This window comes from Catharus ustulatus, chromosome 1 (genome assembly GCF_009819885.2).
Source record: "Catharus ustulatus isolate bCatUst1 chromosome 1, bCatUst1.pri.v2, whole genome shotgun sequence".
Taxonomy (NCBI): domain Eukaryota; kingdom Metazoa; phylum Chordata; class Aves; order Passeriformes; family Turdidae; genus Catharus; species Catharus ustulatus.
In genome coordinates, this window is record NC_046221.1 from 107,170,920 (window position 1) to 107,189,120 (window position 18,201).

Here is an 18,201-nt window from a genome sequence, read left to right on the forward strand (position 1 = left end):
TTTAGCTGGTTCTCCACCCATCTTGTGCTCCGTTTGTCAAGTACATTTCTTACCAGCTTGTCAGCAAAGACATTACAGAACAGTGGTCAAAGATGCTGAAATCAAGGTAGCATACACTGCTTTGAAAACTAAACATTGAACATTTTGGGTTTTATACTTTATGTGTGTGTATATACTTGTGGTATGATTATATGGTAAGCTAAGATAGTACATGAGGGTCTGTGTAATTCTGGTGTCATGTAACTAGCAGTTAGAGAAAAGCTCTGTCATTGTTTCTGAAAATGTCATCTCAGAGTCATCTATCATAAACCAAGTGTATTAGCCACTAAAAGATGCTTCAGACACGCTTCAGAGAGGGAGCATCAGCTGGGGGGAAATTTCAACTCCTCTGCTAAGATTGTATTTATAGAACTATAGCCAGTGCTGTCATTTGTTGTCATTTAGCAGACGCCTGATGAAGAGAAATCTGTCAGCGGGGAGGATGACAAAGAAATTCCCTGCAGCCCAATTCCAATGACAGCGGAGAGGAGACGCAGTCTGTGGTATGCGAGCCACTATACAACTGATGAGAGAAAAGTAAGGCTGGAGGGGGAAGGGTCTCTGCATTACACAATTACTTTCCATTAAGGGAAGTGATGTTACATATCTTGCGAGTAAGATCTCCATGTGTGATTATATAAATCAGATAAAATACCAAGGCTACATGGTAGAGTAGGATAGGAATATATTTTATAAAAATGAATGAAACAAAACCAGGAGCCGGTGTAAGAACGTAAACAAAAATCATGCTCTATATTTTTGGCTTCTATATTTATGCAGTGTAGGACTGGGCTTTTGGCTTGGGGCCATTATCTTTGAGCAAACCAGCTAGAAAGTCTGTCAGGAAGCTAAACTTGGTGTAAAGATCTGATCTGCTTGTAACTACTAACTAGCATGGTCATTGGTGAGTGGGGACTGCCAGCTTCTCTTCTCCTAAGTGTACTGGTGTCCTTCTTGAAGATACAAAGTAAGGCTGTTTAGGCAGTTGTGTAAAGTATCCTGGAAGGGTCCAGCCCTCTACCACCTGTCTGCTCCAGCTGCACTGCAAAATTTAATTTGTTGAGTTATTGTCAAATTTAGGATATATGAACATTCATAAACCACATATACTCAAGCCCCAAGAAATCTACTATAATAATAGTAATGGGAAATGAGCTGGCAGATAGATAAAGAATTGTATTTTATATTTGCATCACCATTTTATTGGTACTATTTTTATAATTGTAGAAATTCTAATGATTGTTTAAAAACACCGTTTTTAAGCATTGGATCATTAGAAAGACATTAGAAAGCAGTTAATCAGTATAATGCAATACTGATTAATTCTTTGACTTAGTATTCAAAATTTCAATACAACATTCTCAGTTCTGGTTTAAAATTCACAGGAACATACAGCAAAATTGTGTCAATGCTATGGCACACTGAATATAATTTTATGGTATTGTACAATTCTGCTGACTTTTTAAGAATTTGTTCTGAATTTCTTGGTGCAAATCTTCAAAAGTCAGCACATATGCATGCATGTATTCAAGAAGTCAGACTGACTAATGCTTGAGCCGTGCTTCTGTAATAATTTGTTCTTGCATTGCTTTTTGCAGCTTCTGTCAATGACCCAAGATGAATACAAGCCATCGGATGTTAGTATACTACTAGTCTTTGGAATTTTGCAACCCTTCTCAATGTACTTAAATACAGACAACAATGATACATACAGATAAAACCTTAGATGACATGTGTAAAACTTCTAGATTTATGGTTTGCCAACCATTTACCCTATAATTTTGATTATCCTAAATGTAATTGTATTCTACTTCCTTAATAATTTCCCTGAGAAACCATTGATAGATCACTTGAAATTAAGCTGCTTGTAGTAGTACCAACTGGCAAACGATCTTTGCTATTTCATTGGGTTTCAATAAGATATGAAAATATGCTTTCTAATGTAAGCCACCTTTAAATTTGATTTAGTTTCTTTGTGATATTTTTTATTTCATTCATGTTGGAATGCTCAGGCCCTTAAAGCATGACCGACAACACATATGAGTTCAATTTACAGATTACAGAAAATCCAAGTCTGTATTTGAACAGAAAACAAATGATCCATTTATCTTGACTGCTATAGACCTTAGCAGACTCTGAAAGCAGAAACAGTTCCCTCTGCTTAGCACACACAGAAGAATGAAGATGAAAATGAACATCCATAGCCTAATCTATATGTGCTCCATGGTCTGTACTTGGTGCAGAACATAACCCAGATACTGTTCTGAAGCAGTTCACAGGCTGTTGCACATGCCTATGCATAGTTCTGGCAAGCAAGGTATGCTCCTATCTCACAGCCTGAGCAGAAGTCAGTCTTGAGCACATATTGCCATCACTAATCCATTGCACGTGAATTTGTGCCAATAGGAAAGATACTGATGATTGTGATTGCTGGAGCCCTTATCAAAACAAGCACAAAGGCTGAAATTGAAGTCACAAAGATAAAACAATGAAAAAGTTTAATTATGTTGAATTAGCACTACCAAGTGACAAAAATGTGTCATCAATAGCAATGATTACCACAAGTGATTTTATTAACAGCGGGAAATATAGATCTCACCACTAATAATTCAAATCAGAAAGTCATTTATAGCCTTTTTTTTAGTATCTACTGGAAATAATTAGATGAGAACTGAAGTCTGAAAATACTGATGTAGTAGTTTGCCTAAGAAGAGGGATGAATTTTTTGGTCATTTCTATTGGTATGACATAAAAATCTAACAACAATTAATTTTGGGAGCTGTTCTGCATTACTTTTGCATGCAACATGACCATAACACATCTATTTCTTGGAAATAACTGCAGCTACTTGTTAGCCTCTTTTAACCTTGGCACTCCGAGAGTAGCTAAACACAGAAGTAGGAGTCCCACTCTTCTAAGAGCCATGGTAAATGCAGTGCCTCTCTCTGGTGTCCTGGCAGGTGCTGCTGGTGACAGTGAATGGGAACCCTGCTGACTATCACACCATCCACCCTGCACTGCCACTAGAAAATGGTCCAGCCAAAGCAGACATGTACTCCACACCACAGTACAAGTGGGAGCCTTCAGATGGCACATCAGGTAGTAAATTGCCTAGGAATTGTCATTTTTTCCACGTGCTTTTGTTATTCTGTATCTCTTTCTTGTCATTTTGGTAAGCTCTTTGGCCTGTTAAAGTTAAATAACTGCTGCCACCTTACAAGGATGGATGCCCATATGGCAGTTTTGTAAACTGGGCTGTAGGTGTATATCATCCAAAATACTTTGTCTACCAACAAAGTGATTTGAAGAAACCATCAGAGTGATTGAAAGCAAAATAATTTCAGGAGAGGATGCATGTACTATCTTTACACCAGCATGGATTGCAAATAAGAATTTCTTTTTCTACTTAGAAAAGGAAGAGGAGGAGGAGGAAGAAGAGGAAATTACTCAGGAGGAAAAAGAAAATGTTAAATTACATGCCCTGGTCTCTGTGTTTCAATTTATCATGAAACAAAGCTACATTTGTGCTCTGATTGCTATGATGGTAAGTACTGGCAACAAAAAGAATAATGCTGTTGATTTTAGAAAGTGTTTTCTCCATGCTTTTTTGAAAGTAGTCTCATTGGCAGGTTTTCAGCAAGTCTTTGTATGAGGCTTAAAAAATATCAAGATGATGTCTGCATCATTTTGACCCATTTTAGGTTAATGCATTAATGCATAATTCCCAGGCCTTTTACAGACCTTTAGGGCAACATATTTCCAGTACTGGGAGCGCCAGGCTCTGTTGTCTGTTGAAGATCACAAAACCACTGGTCTCAGTTTTCTGTTGATTCCCAAGCTTCTGTGCCAGCAGGCTTGTCACGTGTTTGCACCACCCAGAAATTTACCTATGAAACTACAGTAGGTTTTACTGATATAGAAAACTGTAAAAATAAAGTTTCCAATTCAGGTGATGCCTGCATCCAATAACTCTCTGAGAATAAAAGGATCTGTAAAGCCTGGTTTCCTGTATTGACACAGAAAGATCTCAAGGAAAATACAACTTTGTGCCAAGGCAGACTCTAGTGTTGTTTTACTTATCACCCTCCTTTCTCTTTTTCATACCACTGCTTGTTTTTAAGCCTCCCTGTTGCAAACACTTTGAGCTGCATTATACCAAGATTTCCACATAATGATTAGATGTCTTTCTATATTCCCAATGCAAGCTTTGCTTTTACTGTTTTGGAAAAGTTTCAACTATGATGAAATTAACCATAAAGCTTCTTGGCCCAAATTTGCTTTAAAAATGGTAAAACAAATTACCTTGGCTGCCTCTTGTTTGCATAAAGTTTCAAACTTTATTTGCTGTCTTTTAACAGAAAAAGTTTCCCCTGTAAATAAAGCAGGCTCCTTGTGCAAAATGTGGATCTGGATTGATGCATTCTGAGACATTACCAAGTAGTTAGTTATTTTCATATTGACACAGTAACTTTTTTCCAATTTTTTTTTTTAACTCATATTCTCCTTAGATCATAGAATGGTTTGGGTTGGAAGGGACCTTAAAAGTTACCTAGTTCCAACCCCCTTGCCTTGGGCAAAGACACCTTCTACTAGACCAGGTCTGCATTTCTCTTTTGCTTAATTCCCAGGGTTATATCTCTAACTATAAAAGGAGAGTATATATCTGAAGAACTTACTTGTAGTTTAATGCTACTTTTTCTCTTCATGACATATTCTGATTTTATGTGATCCAAATTAATTTATGAATTTATTTGTGGTATGGTCTGATGCAAATTCCATTTATGCTACAGCCATAGACAGCTCAGTGTAAGATATTTTCTCATACAAGGATGGAGAAGCAGTATATCAGTGTTTTTCACTTAAAAGAAATAATTTCCAGGAGGGCTAACCTAACCTGATAGAAATACTCTTAATGTTTAATAATTTTCTTTTTAAAAATGTTTTATTGATGGTTATTCTGCAGTTATAGCAGCATATATACAGCTAAATTTAATCCCAAATTGATAACTCAGTGTAGATTAAAAAACACTTAAACCTCCTAAATCCTTTTCTTGGGTGTTTAATGGAGAACTTTTTGATAACTGAATTCTGAAAGCTCTAGAAAATGTTCCATAGTTGTGAGTATTCAGGTAGTTTTCCATGGTTACTGTAGACTAAATGTTCTTCAGGTTAGGAGAGTGCACACCATAGCTTTCCATTTTAAACTGATTCCACAAAAGCTAGGGCAGTATGGAGTTAATGCTGTTTTATAATGCTGTCAAAGGCCTTGAATGCAGTACCCATTGATTAGGTTTTGCTATCCCTACTCTGAATTATTTGCTTTTGTTTTGCAAGAAGAATTTCTTTGCCCAAATTTTAATCTTTCTTTTTCATGTCTTTTACTTTGGTGTAATGAGAAGCAATGAGTGTCCTTATCAAGTGCAGCTAATGCATCAAGCAGGGTTTTCCCTCAGAATCTACTTCTTGCATGTTCTCCAAAGGGTTTCTTTTATTTGGTGATCAATATGAGTGAGAGTCTGATGAAAATTAAAATCTGTGCTGAGTAGAGAAGTATAAATGAATTGTAACTGGAAATCTGTGTCTGTGTTGTTTCTGAATTCATCTGTGGGCATTTTTTCATCTCTTTCCTCCTTCCACAAGGCATGGAGCATCACATATCACAGCTGGTTGACTTTTGTGTTACTGATCTGGTCTTGCACATTGTGGATGATTCGGGACCGAAGGAAATATGCCATGATCAGTTCACCATTCATGGTTTTTTATGGAAATTTACTGCTAATATTGCAGTATATATGGAGTATTCAGCTCAATAATGATGAACTTCCTGAAGTATCTGGTTTTTTAGAAAGAAAGGAACCTGGGGAGCTGGCATCAAAGGTAGGTGTAACAAACAGCTGAGATTTATTTGTGAAAACACAAAATATATTGTGATAAAAATGTAGGTCTCTTGACACTTCTTTAAGAGTCCATCCACAGTATTCAGTGTAACCACTTTCAGTAGCAATTCTAAAGTAAAGGGTAAATCATTAGAAAAGTGTTCAGAAAACTACTTCTTGCATATTAAGCTAATACTAGAGCAAATGTTTCAGACACCTTTTAGGGTTTCATGATAATTCTGTAGAAAATACTCGGTGGATTGAAATCGCTCACTCATTTGGTTTTATAAACTGGATTCAAAACCAGATGTTATTTGATTCATTAGATTAATACCCATGGGCTGCCAGATCTGTCTGCAACTATGATGGCAACTGGAACTGTGTTGTCATTGCAATTACCAATACTACTCACTCCCTAATGGTTTGACACAAGCAGCAGCACATAGCTGTGGCTGAATTTTACTTCTTTATCCTTACACCTGAATCAACATGAGTTGAAGTCCATTTTAGGTTAGAACCATGAGAATTTGCTGACTTCTGTGCCTGATAGATTCTTTCCTTTAATGTCTTGAAAATGTATTTTGTTCTGCAAGCTTGCTCCTGGGGGAGGGACTGAGCAAAAATAGGATGTTTTTTCCTAGAGCACCCAAGAGGGGCATCTCAGAGAGTGCCTCTATTTGGCACTGCTCCCTTGTGCTAAGTGGACCACTTCCCTTGTGACTCCTAATTACAATTTAAGTTGATCTGTACATCGTCTTCCTTGTTGGCAATACCCTTTGGACAACCATTTCTGGGTCTTTAATGCATTTGAAAGTTAGTGAGTGCTGTATTATTTCTCTTGTAAAGGTAGGGCTAGTTTGGCAAGAGGAATAAAGCTCAAGGGGTTCTGCAAGAGTTCTACATTTTTTTTCAATGACTTCATAAATCTCTAAGGAGTTTTAATTGTCTTAATATTTCATTCCTTTTGGCATTATTTCTTATTGGCTATATCATCAAATATCTTGTCTAAAAACAGATGCTGTCAAGAAAGGAAGCTATTGTGTATATATGGTGATTTGGTCTCATCTGTAATGCCATTAGGTATTTTGTGGTATTTTTTAGGCTGAATAAAATTCACTACTTATCTTTCATAGAATCACACAATAGTTGAAGTCAAAAGAGACTTCTGGAGGTGATTGGTCCAACTCTCAAGCAGAGTCATCTAGACTTGATTGTGCAGGACCATGCCTAGATGGCTTTTGAATATCCCTATGAGTGGAAACTCTTGTTACATGCTGGGGCAACCTGTATCAGTGCTCAATTACTCTCTCAGGAAAAAAAATGTTTCCTGATACTCAGAGGGAACCTCCCATGTTACAGTTTGTGCCTCGCTTCCCATCACTGGGCACCACTGAAAAGAGTCTGGCTCCAACATCTTTGCACCTCCCTTCAGATATTTGTAGACATTGAGTGAGATTCTCCCTGAGCTTTTTTTCTTCTTCATAGGAAGACATAGGGCTCCAATCCCTTCATGGCTATTCAACTGGGCTCTCCCCTGTACTTCCATCTCTCTTGTACAGCAGTGCCAGAAGAGGACACAGCAATCAAATTGTGGCCCTCACCAGAGCAGAGTAGAGAAGAAGAATCACCTTCCTCAACCTGCTGTCAGTACCTCCTAATGCAGCCATTAACATTCTTTGTCATGAGGGCACATTGCTGGCTTACTTGTAACTTGTTATCCACCAAGATCCACAGGCTGTTTCTGCCAAACTACTCTTCAGCTGGTCAGACCCCAACACATAATGGTGCATGAGCTGGTTCTTCCTCCCCAGGTGCAGGACTTTGTTCTTTACCTGTTAAATGCCCTGATGTTCCTGTCAGCCCCTTTCTCCATCCTATTGAGGTCCTGCTGGATGGCAGCATGACCCTCTGGTGAATCAGCCACTCCCCCCTGTTGTGCATTATCAGCAAACTCGGTGAGAGCAAATCATCCCCCATCATCTAGATCAAAAATGAAGATGTTGAACAAGACTAGATTCAGTATTGACCCCTGGGGCACACTGTTAATCACTGACCTCCAACTAGACTTTATGCCATTGATCAATGCTCTCTGAGCTCAGTTGTTCAGTCAGTTTTCAGTACACCTCACTGTCTGTTCATCCAACCAACACTTCATCAGCTTCCCCCTGAGCATCTTATGGGAGATGGTTTCTGTAAGTAAGGGATGGTATCCGCTGCTCTCCTCTCATCTACCAGGTCAGTCATTTTATCATAAAAGTTTATCAAGCTGGTCAAGCATGACTTTCCCTGGGTGGATACACTCTGACTAATCCTGGAAATGTTTTTCAGGATTAGCTCTTCCATAACATTAGAATCACAGAGTGGTCTGCAGTCAGGAGGGACTTCTCAAGATCATCTAGTCCAAACTCCCTGCCATAGACAGGGACATCTTTCACTAGATCAGGTTGCTCAAAGCTCCATCCAGCCTGACCTCAGACACTTCCAATGATGGAGCATCCACACCTTATCTAGGACTTTTTCTGGCATCTCACCACTGTCAGCTTCCCAAGGATTGAGGTGAGGTTGTCCAGGCTTGATCCTTCATCTTGAACTTCTTGAAGATAAGAGTGACATTTGCTTTCCTTCAGTAATTCTCCCATCACCACATTTGATCAAAGGTCATTGAGTGTAACCCCTACTAGTGACACCAGCCAGCTCCTGGGTACATCCCTTCAGGACCCATGTACTTATGTATGCCCTCTTTCTTTAAATATTCCCTGATCCAAGCCTATTCCACCAAAGGAAGACTCTTCCTTGCTTCAGACTTCTCCATGATCTCCAGGAACTGTGTTTACTTAAGGCCAGTCTTGCTAGCAAAGACTAAGGTAAAGAAGGCATTTTGGTACCTCAGCCTCTTCCACACCCAGTAACACCAGGGCCCTTGCTCCTGTCAGCAGTGGGCCTAAATTTTCCCTAGCCTTCCTTTTTCTGCTGAGGCGTTTACAGAAGCAAATCTTGTTGCTCTTGACATGCCTTGCCAGACTCAGTTTGAGGCTTTTCTTGGCTTTTCTAACCATGTCTGTGCATGCATGGCCAGTCTCTGCATTCCTCCCAGATAACCTAGTCCATCCTCCACCCCCAGGCCAAGTCTGCATTCCAACTGTGTAGCCATGCAAATCCCAACTTCACCTCTGCATGTTTCTGGCCTGTGCTTCCTAAAGAGCCTGTAGCTTGTAGCTCTGTATTGCAAATATTCAAGGCATCACACCCTGTCTCTCTCATCCCAACAGGACCACAGCCCTGCGCAGAGATCTCTAATTGCTTGGGTTTGTTCCCCATGCTGCAGAGCTCTAGTGCACAGGCACTTCAGAGGGGCACCTGACATGCCGTTTTCCCAGAAAGAATCTGGCAGGTTTCCCTGCAAGGCTGTGTTGAAGTAATTGCCTTATATACAAATGCTTGTGGTGACCCTGCATAAGCCCTGTTTTGCTGACTGTGTATTTTCTTTTGTTCATATCACCCCAGGCACCCTTTGCTTGTTAGCCTTGTCCATCAGTCTCTCTTTAGGGCATTAGCAATTCTGTACCCCTCCCTTTATTCCTAATTTTAAATCCTTTGGATAATGGTTGAGTCTAAATGAAGACTGGATACTGTATTCTGCAGAAAGAATAGAAGTGTACTGTAACTTTTTCTGCATAAGTGTCTGAGTGCTATATGTGTTTCCTGGTCTGAAAATGAGATGAAATCTATGCTGTAAAAGGTGACTAAAAGCATTTCTTTCATCTGCAAAACTTCTAGACTTTTCTTAGAGCCAGCTCTGGCTCTGAAAATGCCAAGTAGAGCAAGGGAGTAAATGTGGCAGGAAGTCAGAACTGATCATTGCAGAAGAAAGTCTGTGTCTTACAGTCTCAAAAGTTTGAGTTTCAATAGCCAGAGCTCCAGGAGGTATCTGGGAAAGCTGTGACAAGTCACACAGGCTGACAGTGAGCTGCCGTGGCTCAGTGTTATCAGCAGCGTCAATAGAAAAAGCCATCTCCTGGGAGCAATCCTTTTCCCCATTAGGTCTTGTGAGTTAGAAAAAAAAATACACTGTACCACTGACCTTTTCATTGTATTGTATGCAAAGTATTTAACTCTTACGTGCTTCCTCTTTGAAGTTTTGTTCTTCTAGTTATGTAGTGAAATAAGCCTCCTGCAAAGGGAAATTAGCAAAAACTTTGTGGAAAGTGAGCATAAAATCAAGTGTGACAGCAGACATCATGTTGTTTACTAAATTTTGTCCATCTCTTGATATTGCAAGCCTTCTGCAAAACACAGAAATGCACTCTTCATTAAAGAGATTGGTTTATTTCTAAGGTATCCTGCTGTTACTGAATTATCATCTCTTGAAGCTCTTAAAAGAATTAAGAGCTATCTCAACTCTTGTAGCTGCTGCAAATGCAAGGCATATCAAACACTGGGTCTTCTGTAGCTGCAAGGCATACAAAAAATTGATTTTTAAATTAATTGTGTTTAAGCACCTGAAGAATAGATGCATGTGATTGAGTACTTTTAAGAAATGGAAAAGTGCAAATGAAGCAAAGTTTTCTGTAATGCAGGATGTGTCCTAAATAACATAACTTTCCCTAAGATGCACTTTGACACTGGTGCCATCACTGCCATTTTCTGAGAGACAAAGAAAAAAAAGGCATGCAAAATTTGTGAAAACCTATGCTTGTATATACTAATTGTATATACAATTAGTCTTTTGTTTTTGTTTTAATTTTTGTTTGCAGATTCTTTTCACAATTACTTTCTGGCTACTGCTTAGGCAACACCTCACTGAACAGAAAGCACTTCGGCTAAAAGAAGCTACTTTATCTGAGGTCAAAGTTGGAAGTGAAGAAAATGAAGAAAAAGGTAAAGCCAGATCCAATTTAGTCCTTCAGTCATGCTAGAAGTTCCAGTTACTGCATTTCTCTGATGCTGAAAGCAATTAGCAAGGTATCTGTTATTAGCTAAGAAAGATATTACAAAATCTATGTGCAGCAATCCATCAGACATAAAAGTAAAAAAATTTAGCACTTAAGAAATTCAAATAAAATGTTATTTACTGGGAGGTAATTTTAAAAATTAATTCTAAAAATTTTGGAAAGATCATGGAACTTTCAAATGATCAGTTTACTGCTGTGTTCCCAACTCAAACCAGGGAATTCATTGCCTGAAGTTTATCCAGGAGATGAGTTTACCTAGGAGAAGTAGCTAAATTCTTTGGAAGTTGTGTTGGTACATAAACTCTTCTACAGACACAGCAGTAGAACTACAAATTTCAGTGGAAAAAATAAACATATTTTTTCAGTGCAGGGGCTCAAGCACGCCTGAGAGCAAAGTTTGCTTTCATAGATTCAGCTTTTCTAACAACATAGTCACCTATTCTTTCTTTTGCTACTGGGCACATGTTTCTCCAAGCATTCCTTGCCCTCTCTCCCTCAGGATGTTAAACTGAAAAAGTTCAGTGCACTGAAATGGTAGAATGTGAGCCCAGGAAACAGTGGTGTGGTTCTGTTTCTGATTAATTACAATCCTTGTCTCAGTAAAACATCTGATCAGTGTCAAAGCTATACTGCAAGGATTTTCAAGGCAAGAGCCTGAGGATAGTGAGTGGGACAAAAGGAGTGGACAAGCCTTTTGATGGTGAAGTTTCAATAATGCTCTCAATGAAAAGCAACTGTACTGTATGATTTTGGCCGGCCCTGTTATCTAGATTCTTGCACAATTACTTGCTGCTGTAGGGACACTTACCCTGCCTACCACATCCCTCATAAGGTTAAAAACTGGGTAATCTTGACCTCTTCATAGGGCTAAAGCAGCTTGTCTTTTCTGGCCCAAGTGCAGCACAAAAACTTGAATAAGTGGTAGTTTTTTAAAAAAAACCAAAAACTGCAGTGTTAGTGCAGCATTTAAATTTTTTTTTAGCTTGTTTGGGTTTATGTTAATGTTTTCCCTTGCTGGTGGTTTTTGGAGATAAACACATTATCTAAAGGACGAAACTCAAGACGAGAGGTTTGAAACAGAGATAAGAGTTTAAACTCAAGATAAGAGGTTTCTGGTGGTGCTGGTGGTTTCTTTGTTTCCCAGTTTAAAAGATTGCTTACTTGAGAGTATAAGCATTGCCATGGAAAGTGTTTTGGCTATTATCCGTTATGCAACCCTTTGGCTTTCATTTTCCACTACAACTGCTGGCATTTGAGAAGCAAAGACGGGTGTCTGGTAAGGATCTATAGCCATGTGCCCTATGGCTCCAGCAGCAGGATTTAGCTCCTATGAAGTTAAAACCCTTTTCCTTCCTCTGTAGGCATGCATGATTAGGAAAAAACTGTCTCCTGTGTGTATTGAGTTTTAAGTTTTTGTGTTGTGTGCAGAGATTTTACTTTCCACCCATTTAAATTCTTACTAAAAGTCGCCAGAAGAGACAGGCCAAATGTGACTCTGTGTTTGCAGAGGAGGAGTCGCAAGAGGGAGAAGTGTCAGAAGAACAGGAAGAGGAGAAGGAAGAGGAGGAGGAGGGAGAGGAGGAGGATGAACAGGATATTATGAAAGTCTTGGGGAACCTGGTGATGGCTATGTTAATCAAGTACTGGATTTACGTCTGTGGGGGCATGTTCTTCTTTGTCAGCTTTGAGGGTACAATTGTCATGTACAAAATCATCTACATGGTACTGTTCCTCTTCTGTGTGGCGCTCTACCAGGTAAGGGAGAACTGTGTTAACTGAATTTTAACTTTAAATAGAACTATTTGTACTTTTAGCTTGGTAATAAGGTATCTCCAAGAATTCATGAACAGTGAATTTTTTCTTTCGTTAGACAAAACAGAGTAACACCATTTGAAGGGAATAAGACTAATTTTTTCTCTATTTTTTGGTTGTAGTAACAGGCAAAGTGCACGTAAATTAGATACAATGCACACCTCTGCTCTGCCATGCCACTTCACCCTAAGCTTTGGAACCTTTGTGGAAAATTCTGAGTCTGTGCACATTCTAGCATACCAGTTCTTTGTGACAGCTAGTCCACACAGCTTCCACATCCCAATGAGCATGGGAGTCCCTCTTCTCCTGGACTTTCATCACCTAATGGTGACGAAATTAGGTGACTGGTGCTGTCCGTGACTTTTTGTCTGTGGTCCATGTCTCATCAGACATTTTTGCACAAGTCTTTACTTGGATGCGTTTGCATCAGGAGTAAAAACTATCTCAAAAATCTGTGCCTGCTGCTGGGTAATCATTGCTCACTTCAGACCAGCTAGGAAAAATAGTGTTCTTCATCCTTGTTTGACAGTACAATGTTGTCAATATTTCTATCAGTGTCTTTGCCTTCAGCTTGTGTCAGCATCTTTAGTGTGTGATTTTCAGGTACACTATGAATGGTGGAGAAAAATTTTAAAGTACTTCTGGATGTCAGTGGTTGTTTACACGATGTTGGTACTTATCTTCATCTACACATACCAGTTTGAGTCATTCCCTGGGTTGTGGAAGAACATGACAGGTCTGGATGAAAGGAAGTAAGTGGTTTTGATTAATTTTTTATTTTTATCTTTGGATCGCTGCGTTCTTCAGCATGATGGAAGGATCTGAAAGTAGTCTTCCTTCTTATGGGAGGAAAACATCATGCAGCCATTCTCAGGCATAGCTGATTTTAGGCACTCAGTTATGAAGCTGTAGATTTATTGGTGTAACCATAGAAGTGAGCAAGACCAAGAGAGGAGCTCAGATCATATTTTCTCCAGTTGGCTACCTTTGAATTGCTTCTGTTCTCAATACTGTGACAATACTTCTCTTCCACACTTTGACCATAGGAGCCAGATCCAGGGAGAGATTAAGTGTAGATCTGCAGGATGTTTGGAACTGATGAAAGTGAACCTGCTCTACTGCTAATAAGGAGGACTGGGTTTCTTCATCCTTGTGATGAGTTGGGTATTTCTCGTGAGGAGTTTACATTAGAAAGTATAAGCAATATGAGTGAATCTCCGGTGCAGGACTTTCAGTCAGAGAAAACTCATCTGATTGAAGAGATCTGTGGCAGGATTTGTTCATTTGGCTGTACATTTACAGTACCTCTCTACATTACTGAGTCAAGATACTTGCACAAGATACTTGCATTGTAAAACTTGCTAGTTAGGGAGAATTTTAAAAACCAAAACCACATAAGAAGTACTATCGCCTTATTTCGTATTGCAAGCAATTTGTAGTAATGTCTCGTGGAAAGAATATTTTGCATGAAAAAATGCCTCAGAATACTTTTTTTTTTTTTCCAGACTGGAGGACCTTGGATTAAAACAATTTTCTGTGGGTGATCTATTTACACGTATCTTTATCCCCACCTCCTTCCTACTGGTGTGTATTTTACACCTTCACTATTTCCATGATCAGTTTCTCCAGATCACTGATTTAAAAGCTGTAACCAGCAAACAGGACAACACTATTTACAGGTAAAGAAGCAAAGTAAATGGAACTATTGATTATCTGTATAAATGCTGTTTCTGACTATCTTGTAATGCTCAATTTTCAGTAGATGTTAGTTGCCTTTGCTATGACTACCTAGCTTAAAAAGAAAATGCACAGTATCCAGCACCCCACTACAACCAAAGTATCTGTGTCTCTCCATTTTCCCCTGCACACTGAACTTTTTCATTTTAGGGTACATTTTCAAATGTACAAATGGTATTTATGTATTTATTTCATTGACTTTGACCTTTCATGGGAGTTAGGTACTTAGTTACTGTGTGTGCACTTTTGTATGTGTGTTTCTGTCAGTAATAAGAAATACAGCTTTTATTTTGGGTCACTTTTTTTTTTCAATGTCCATTTTGAGGGCTACATGAAGATTAGGAGATCTGTGACAAAAATGACACATTTGCATTGAACAGTTAGGCCTTTTTGTGAAGTTGAACTGTAGAAATGGAAAAATTCCTAATTTGTGGTTACTTTTCACAGTACTGATCCTTGGCGATGCTAGACATTTGGTGATTTCATCCAGGCATTCATTAGCATTTCTTCATGAATCTGGGACATAATTTTTCCAGTGTTCAATACTTACATATTTTCCTGCATAAAAACCAATCTGGCCTAAGATCCCAAGCCAGGAGTATAAGAGAGAGAAATGGTTTCGTAGTACTAGTGTTATACAATGACAATTACAATTCCATTCATTCTTTGAAAAAAAACTATTAATTTAGACCCTACTTTTAGAATGTTCCCCTGTCTAGTGATAAGTGTATCTTCTATGAATGGGGACTAGCTGCATAGACCATATAACTGGTGTTATGGAATAATACCAGTTACTTAACAAGGAATTATGTTCTAGGTTATGCAAGATTTACAAAGCATTTCAGATATTTTTCATACATTCAATTCAATATGAAGCTACTTCACAGTGTATGGTATACAGTGCCATGAGAATAAGCTCCAGTTTTATGGAATGCTTCCAGTTTCTGTACTTAAATAATTGCTAAGACCAGAATAGATCAAACTTGCTAAAATTCCCCAATAAATATGTGGGGGGGATTAAACTCACCTTTGAAATGTCTGTCTGTGACTGTCTTGTCACTTTTCTTGAATTGCTAAATGTGATGGTAGATTCAAGGACACTTTGCTATGAGCAAACTTCCCTTGCCCATACCAGGCTTTTATGCAGCAGTAAGTATGTGTTAACAGCTCTGAATTGGCCAAGTCCTGAAAACAGATATGTGTCTGAGCTGAAATGGGGTTGTTGCTGGGCTGAGGCATTTGGGAGAATGCTTTACAGTTTGCAGTAACCCCTCAAGCTCTCTTGCAGCCCAAAGTTTGCACTTGTGCTGAGTAACATAGGAAGTTTCCACCTCCCTTCTAGTGTGATCCAATAGACACAGAACAAAAAGACAAAAAACCCTGGATTTTGATGGTTCACTTTGCCTGTGATACTGCTGCTTGGCAATCTTTCCATTACACATGAAAGATACAAGAATATTATACATCTTTCCAAATGTTGACATGAAGAGGATCACTATGACTAAAGTCACTTTATTCCCAAAGGATGGAACTGCTGATGGTGAAGACACAAAATGTTTTAATGCATTGTGAGCAAACATTTTTTGCCAGGAATAAGTAGCCTTGAGATACCATGTTGAAAGTGAACATTCATTGTCGTAGCAGGCTTTTTATTAAAGTCACAGATGAGGAGGATCATCTGATATCATCAGCTTTTTAATCTTGGAATTAGAATGCTGTTAAATGTGATGTATGTGCTACATTTGCCATTTTATAGTATTTTCAAAATCAGAAATATCACATACCTCCTTTGGTCCTCCTGAGCAGCTTTAACTATTATGACCAATATCCAAATCAGAACAGTTTTCTTGGTTTGTACTCCTACTAACACCGCCTGGCATATGAAAATCCAGCTCTTTTCTTCCCTTGATGCAATAAATCACTACTGAGCATCAGCTGACTTTATAGTTCAAAGCTTCACTATAAGAGCTCACCTGATATTTGTATTGGTGATTCATAAAGCTAGATGAGAACTAACACAACTAACTTCATTTTAATAGTAATGCTAGCGATAAGTTGCAGGGACAATTAAAACAGATTCAAGATTCATATATATGTGTAATTTTCTCTCAAAGCTACTAAAACTTAATTTTCATTTTTGCTTTGAAGACACTAGCATTCATTTAACAAATGTTTTACCTTTCTAAGCTGCTTTCATGCTGCACCTTTGGCAACAAAAAAAAATTAAATAAAGAAACAGAACCTTCATTTTGAGTAACAAGACAAAACTCAGTCCTTTTAATAGTAAACTTAAAATAATCACAAAAGCTGAGAGCTGGTCATGAAAGCAATAAAGAAAGCATGTCCAGAGCCTCCATCTGCCTTTGAACTGCCAGGTGTGATTACAGTACTACAGTTGTGTGTAACTGAAGAGTCCTGTTAAAGTTGCTGAGAATGTTCATTTATTAAAATGCAGCTTCTTATGAGAAAATTCGCAGAGTGAGTTGAAGAGTAAGGGTCTGCTAGCTGCAAGGAGAGGGCACAGAAACACATTGGAACTGGCTGAATGAGGCACTTCTCACTGTTTATGAAGGTGTCAGAGCCAAGTGTCTCAGTTTCACATCTGCAAGAGAAAGAAAATATTGTCTGATTAGGACTTTCAAACCCATTTCCTTACTGTACCTTGAATTATGGGATGTCAGAGATAAAGGCTGTGAGGTATATAATTTCTTTGACATAATTACCTTTATTTTTTTTTAAATAAAAATATTATTTTTTTAAAATGTGGTGTTCTAAGGCTTACTTAAAGCAGTAAAGACTGTTCTCACATTTTGAGGACTGTGAAAATTATCTGTAGCTCTGACTGAAGTTGCACAGGATCTAAATGTCTAAGAGTTGCATTTATAGTCTTCCTAGACTTACCACTGCATGGTGTATGTTAAAATTTCAGAGTGTGCATTGTTATGACAATGTGTCATAACACATTGGTAGACAGGAAAGTGCGTTCGTTCCTTTTTAACAGTTTTCTTTTCTCTCTCTAATTCATCTCCCATTTTCATCTTGTGCTTTCATCTCCCACCTCATAGCCATGCCAAAGTCAATGGCCGTGTATATCTAATAATTAATAGGTGGGTACTTAATTCCTCCTTTCCTTTAAAACAAATATACCTTAATTTTTTTTGTTACTTAGTTGCCTTAAAGCTAAGTATGTTCTTGCTGCGCAGTACTGTGAAGTAAGCAGGGAGATAACATTGTTCAGGTATTGCAGTTTCCTAAAGCTGCTGAAGCAGTTAATACACCTCTTCTGCATATTTATACATTGTGAGTTTCTTCTCCCAGCTGAGAATTCTCCTAAACTTTGCCCACGCCTCAATGCAGGAATAATTGGTGCTATTTGTAATTGGCTGCAGACAATAGATTTGGTTGAGGAGGCTCGTTTATCTACCCTTTGTCTGTGCATGGAAAGATGCATGCCTGCATGTGCCTATGTACACACAGACACACAAACACAGACACACACCCCTGTCTTTCTCCAAGCATGTAAGAATGGAAATTTGGGAGCCTGTTCAGGTAAATATGTATGCTTTACAAGTTTGTACAGACTGCAATTGCAGAGTTGGAAACAGAACACTGAACCCGCTGCATGCTAAGGCTGTTAATTCATGGGCTGAGTTGGGTGCTGCAGAATCCAAACTAGAAAAACTGCCATCATGATCATCCCTTTATAAATGGCATCTTGAAAACTGTTCCATAAATTAGGTTCCTTTCAAAATACTTGACTGGAATAAATGTGAACTATTTTTTAA

At 38.5% G+C, this 18,201-nt stretch overlaps 1 protein-coding gene across 3 annotated transcripts in view; it reads left to right on the top strand.

Moving 5' to 3' along the window:
• The window catches only part of PIEZO2 (piezo type mechanosensitive ion channel component 2), a 292,504-nt gene that overhangs the window by 197,035 nt on the left and 77,268 nt on the right, over positions 1 to 18,201 (top strand). The window contains exons 9-18 of one of the 3 annotated variants that reach the window (XM_033069248.1): positions 448 to 576; positions 1,638 to 1,676; positions 3,000 to 3,138; positions 3,450 to 3,583; positions 5,680 to 5,916; positions 10,670 to 10,793; positions 12,375 to 12,622; positions 13,283 to 13,431; positions 14,185 to 14,358; positions 17,482 to 17,523. In XM_033069248.1, the coding sequence (XP_032925139.1) occupies positions 448 to 576; positions 1,638 to 1,676; positions 3,000 to 3,138; positions 3,450 to 3,583; positions 5,680 to 5,916; positions 10,670 to 10,793; positions 12,375 to 12,622; positions 13,283 to 13,431; positions 14,185 to 14,358; positions 17,482 to 17,523 (1,415 nt within the window). Of the gene's footprint in view, positions 1 to 447; positions 577 to 1,637; positions 1,677 to 2,999; positions 3,139 to 3,449; positions 3,584 to 5,679; positions 5,917 to 10,669; positions 10,794 to 12,374; positions 12,623 to 13,282; positions 13,432 to 14,184; positions 14,359 to 17,481; positions 17,524 to 18,201 lie in introns of those variants that run through there. The other 2 variants (XM_033069239.1, XM_042779576.1) reach the window with 2 other exon arrangements.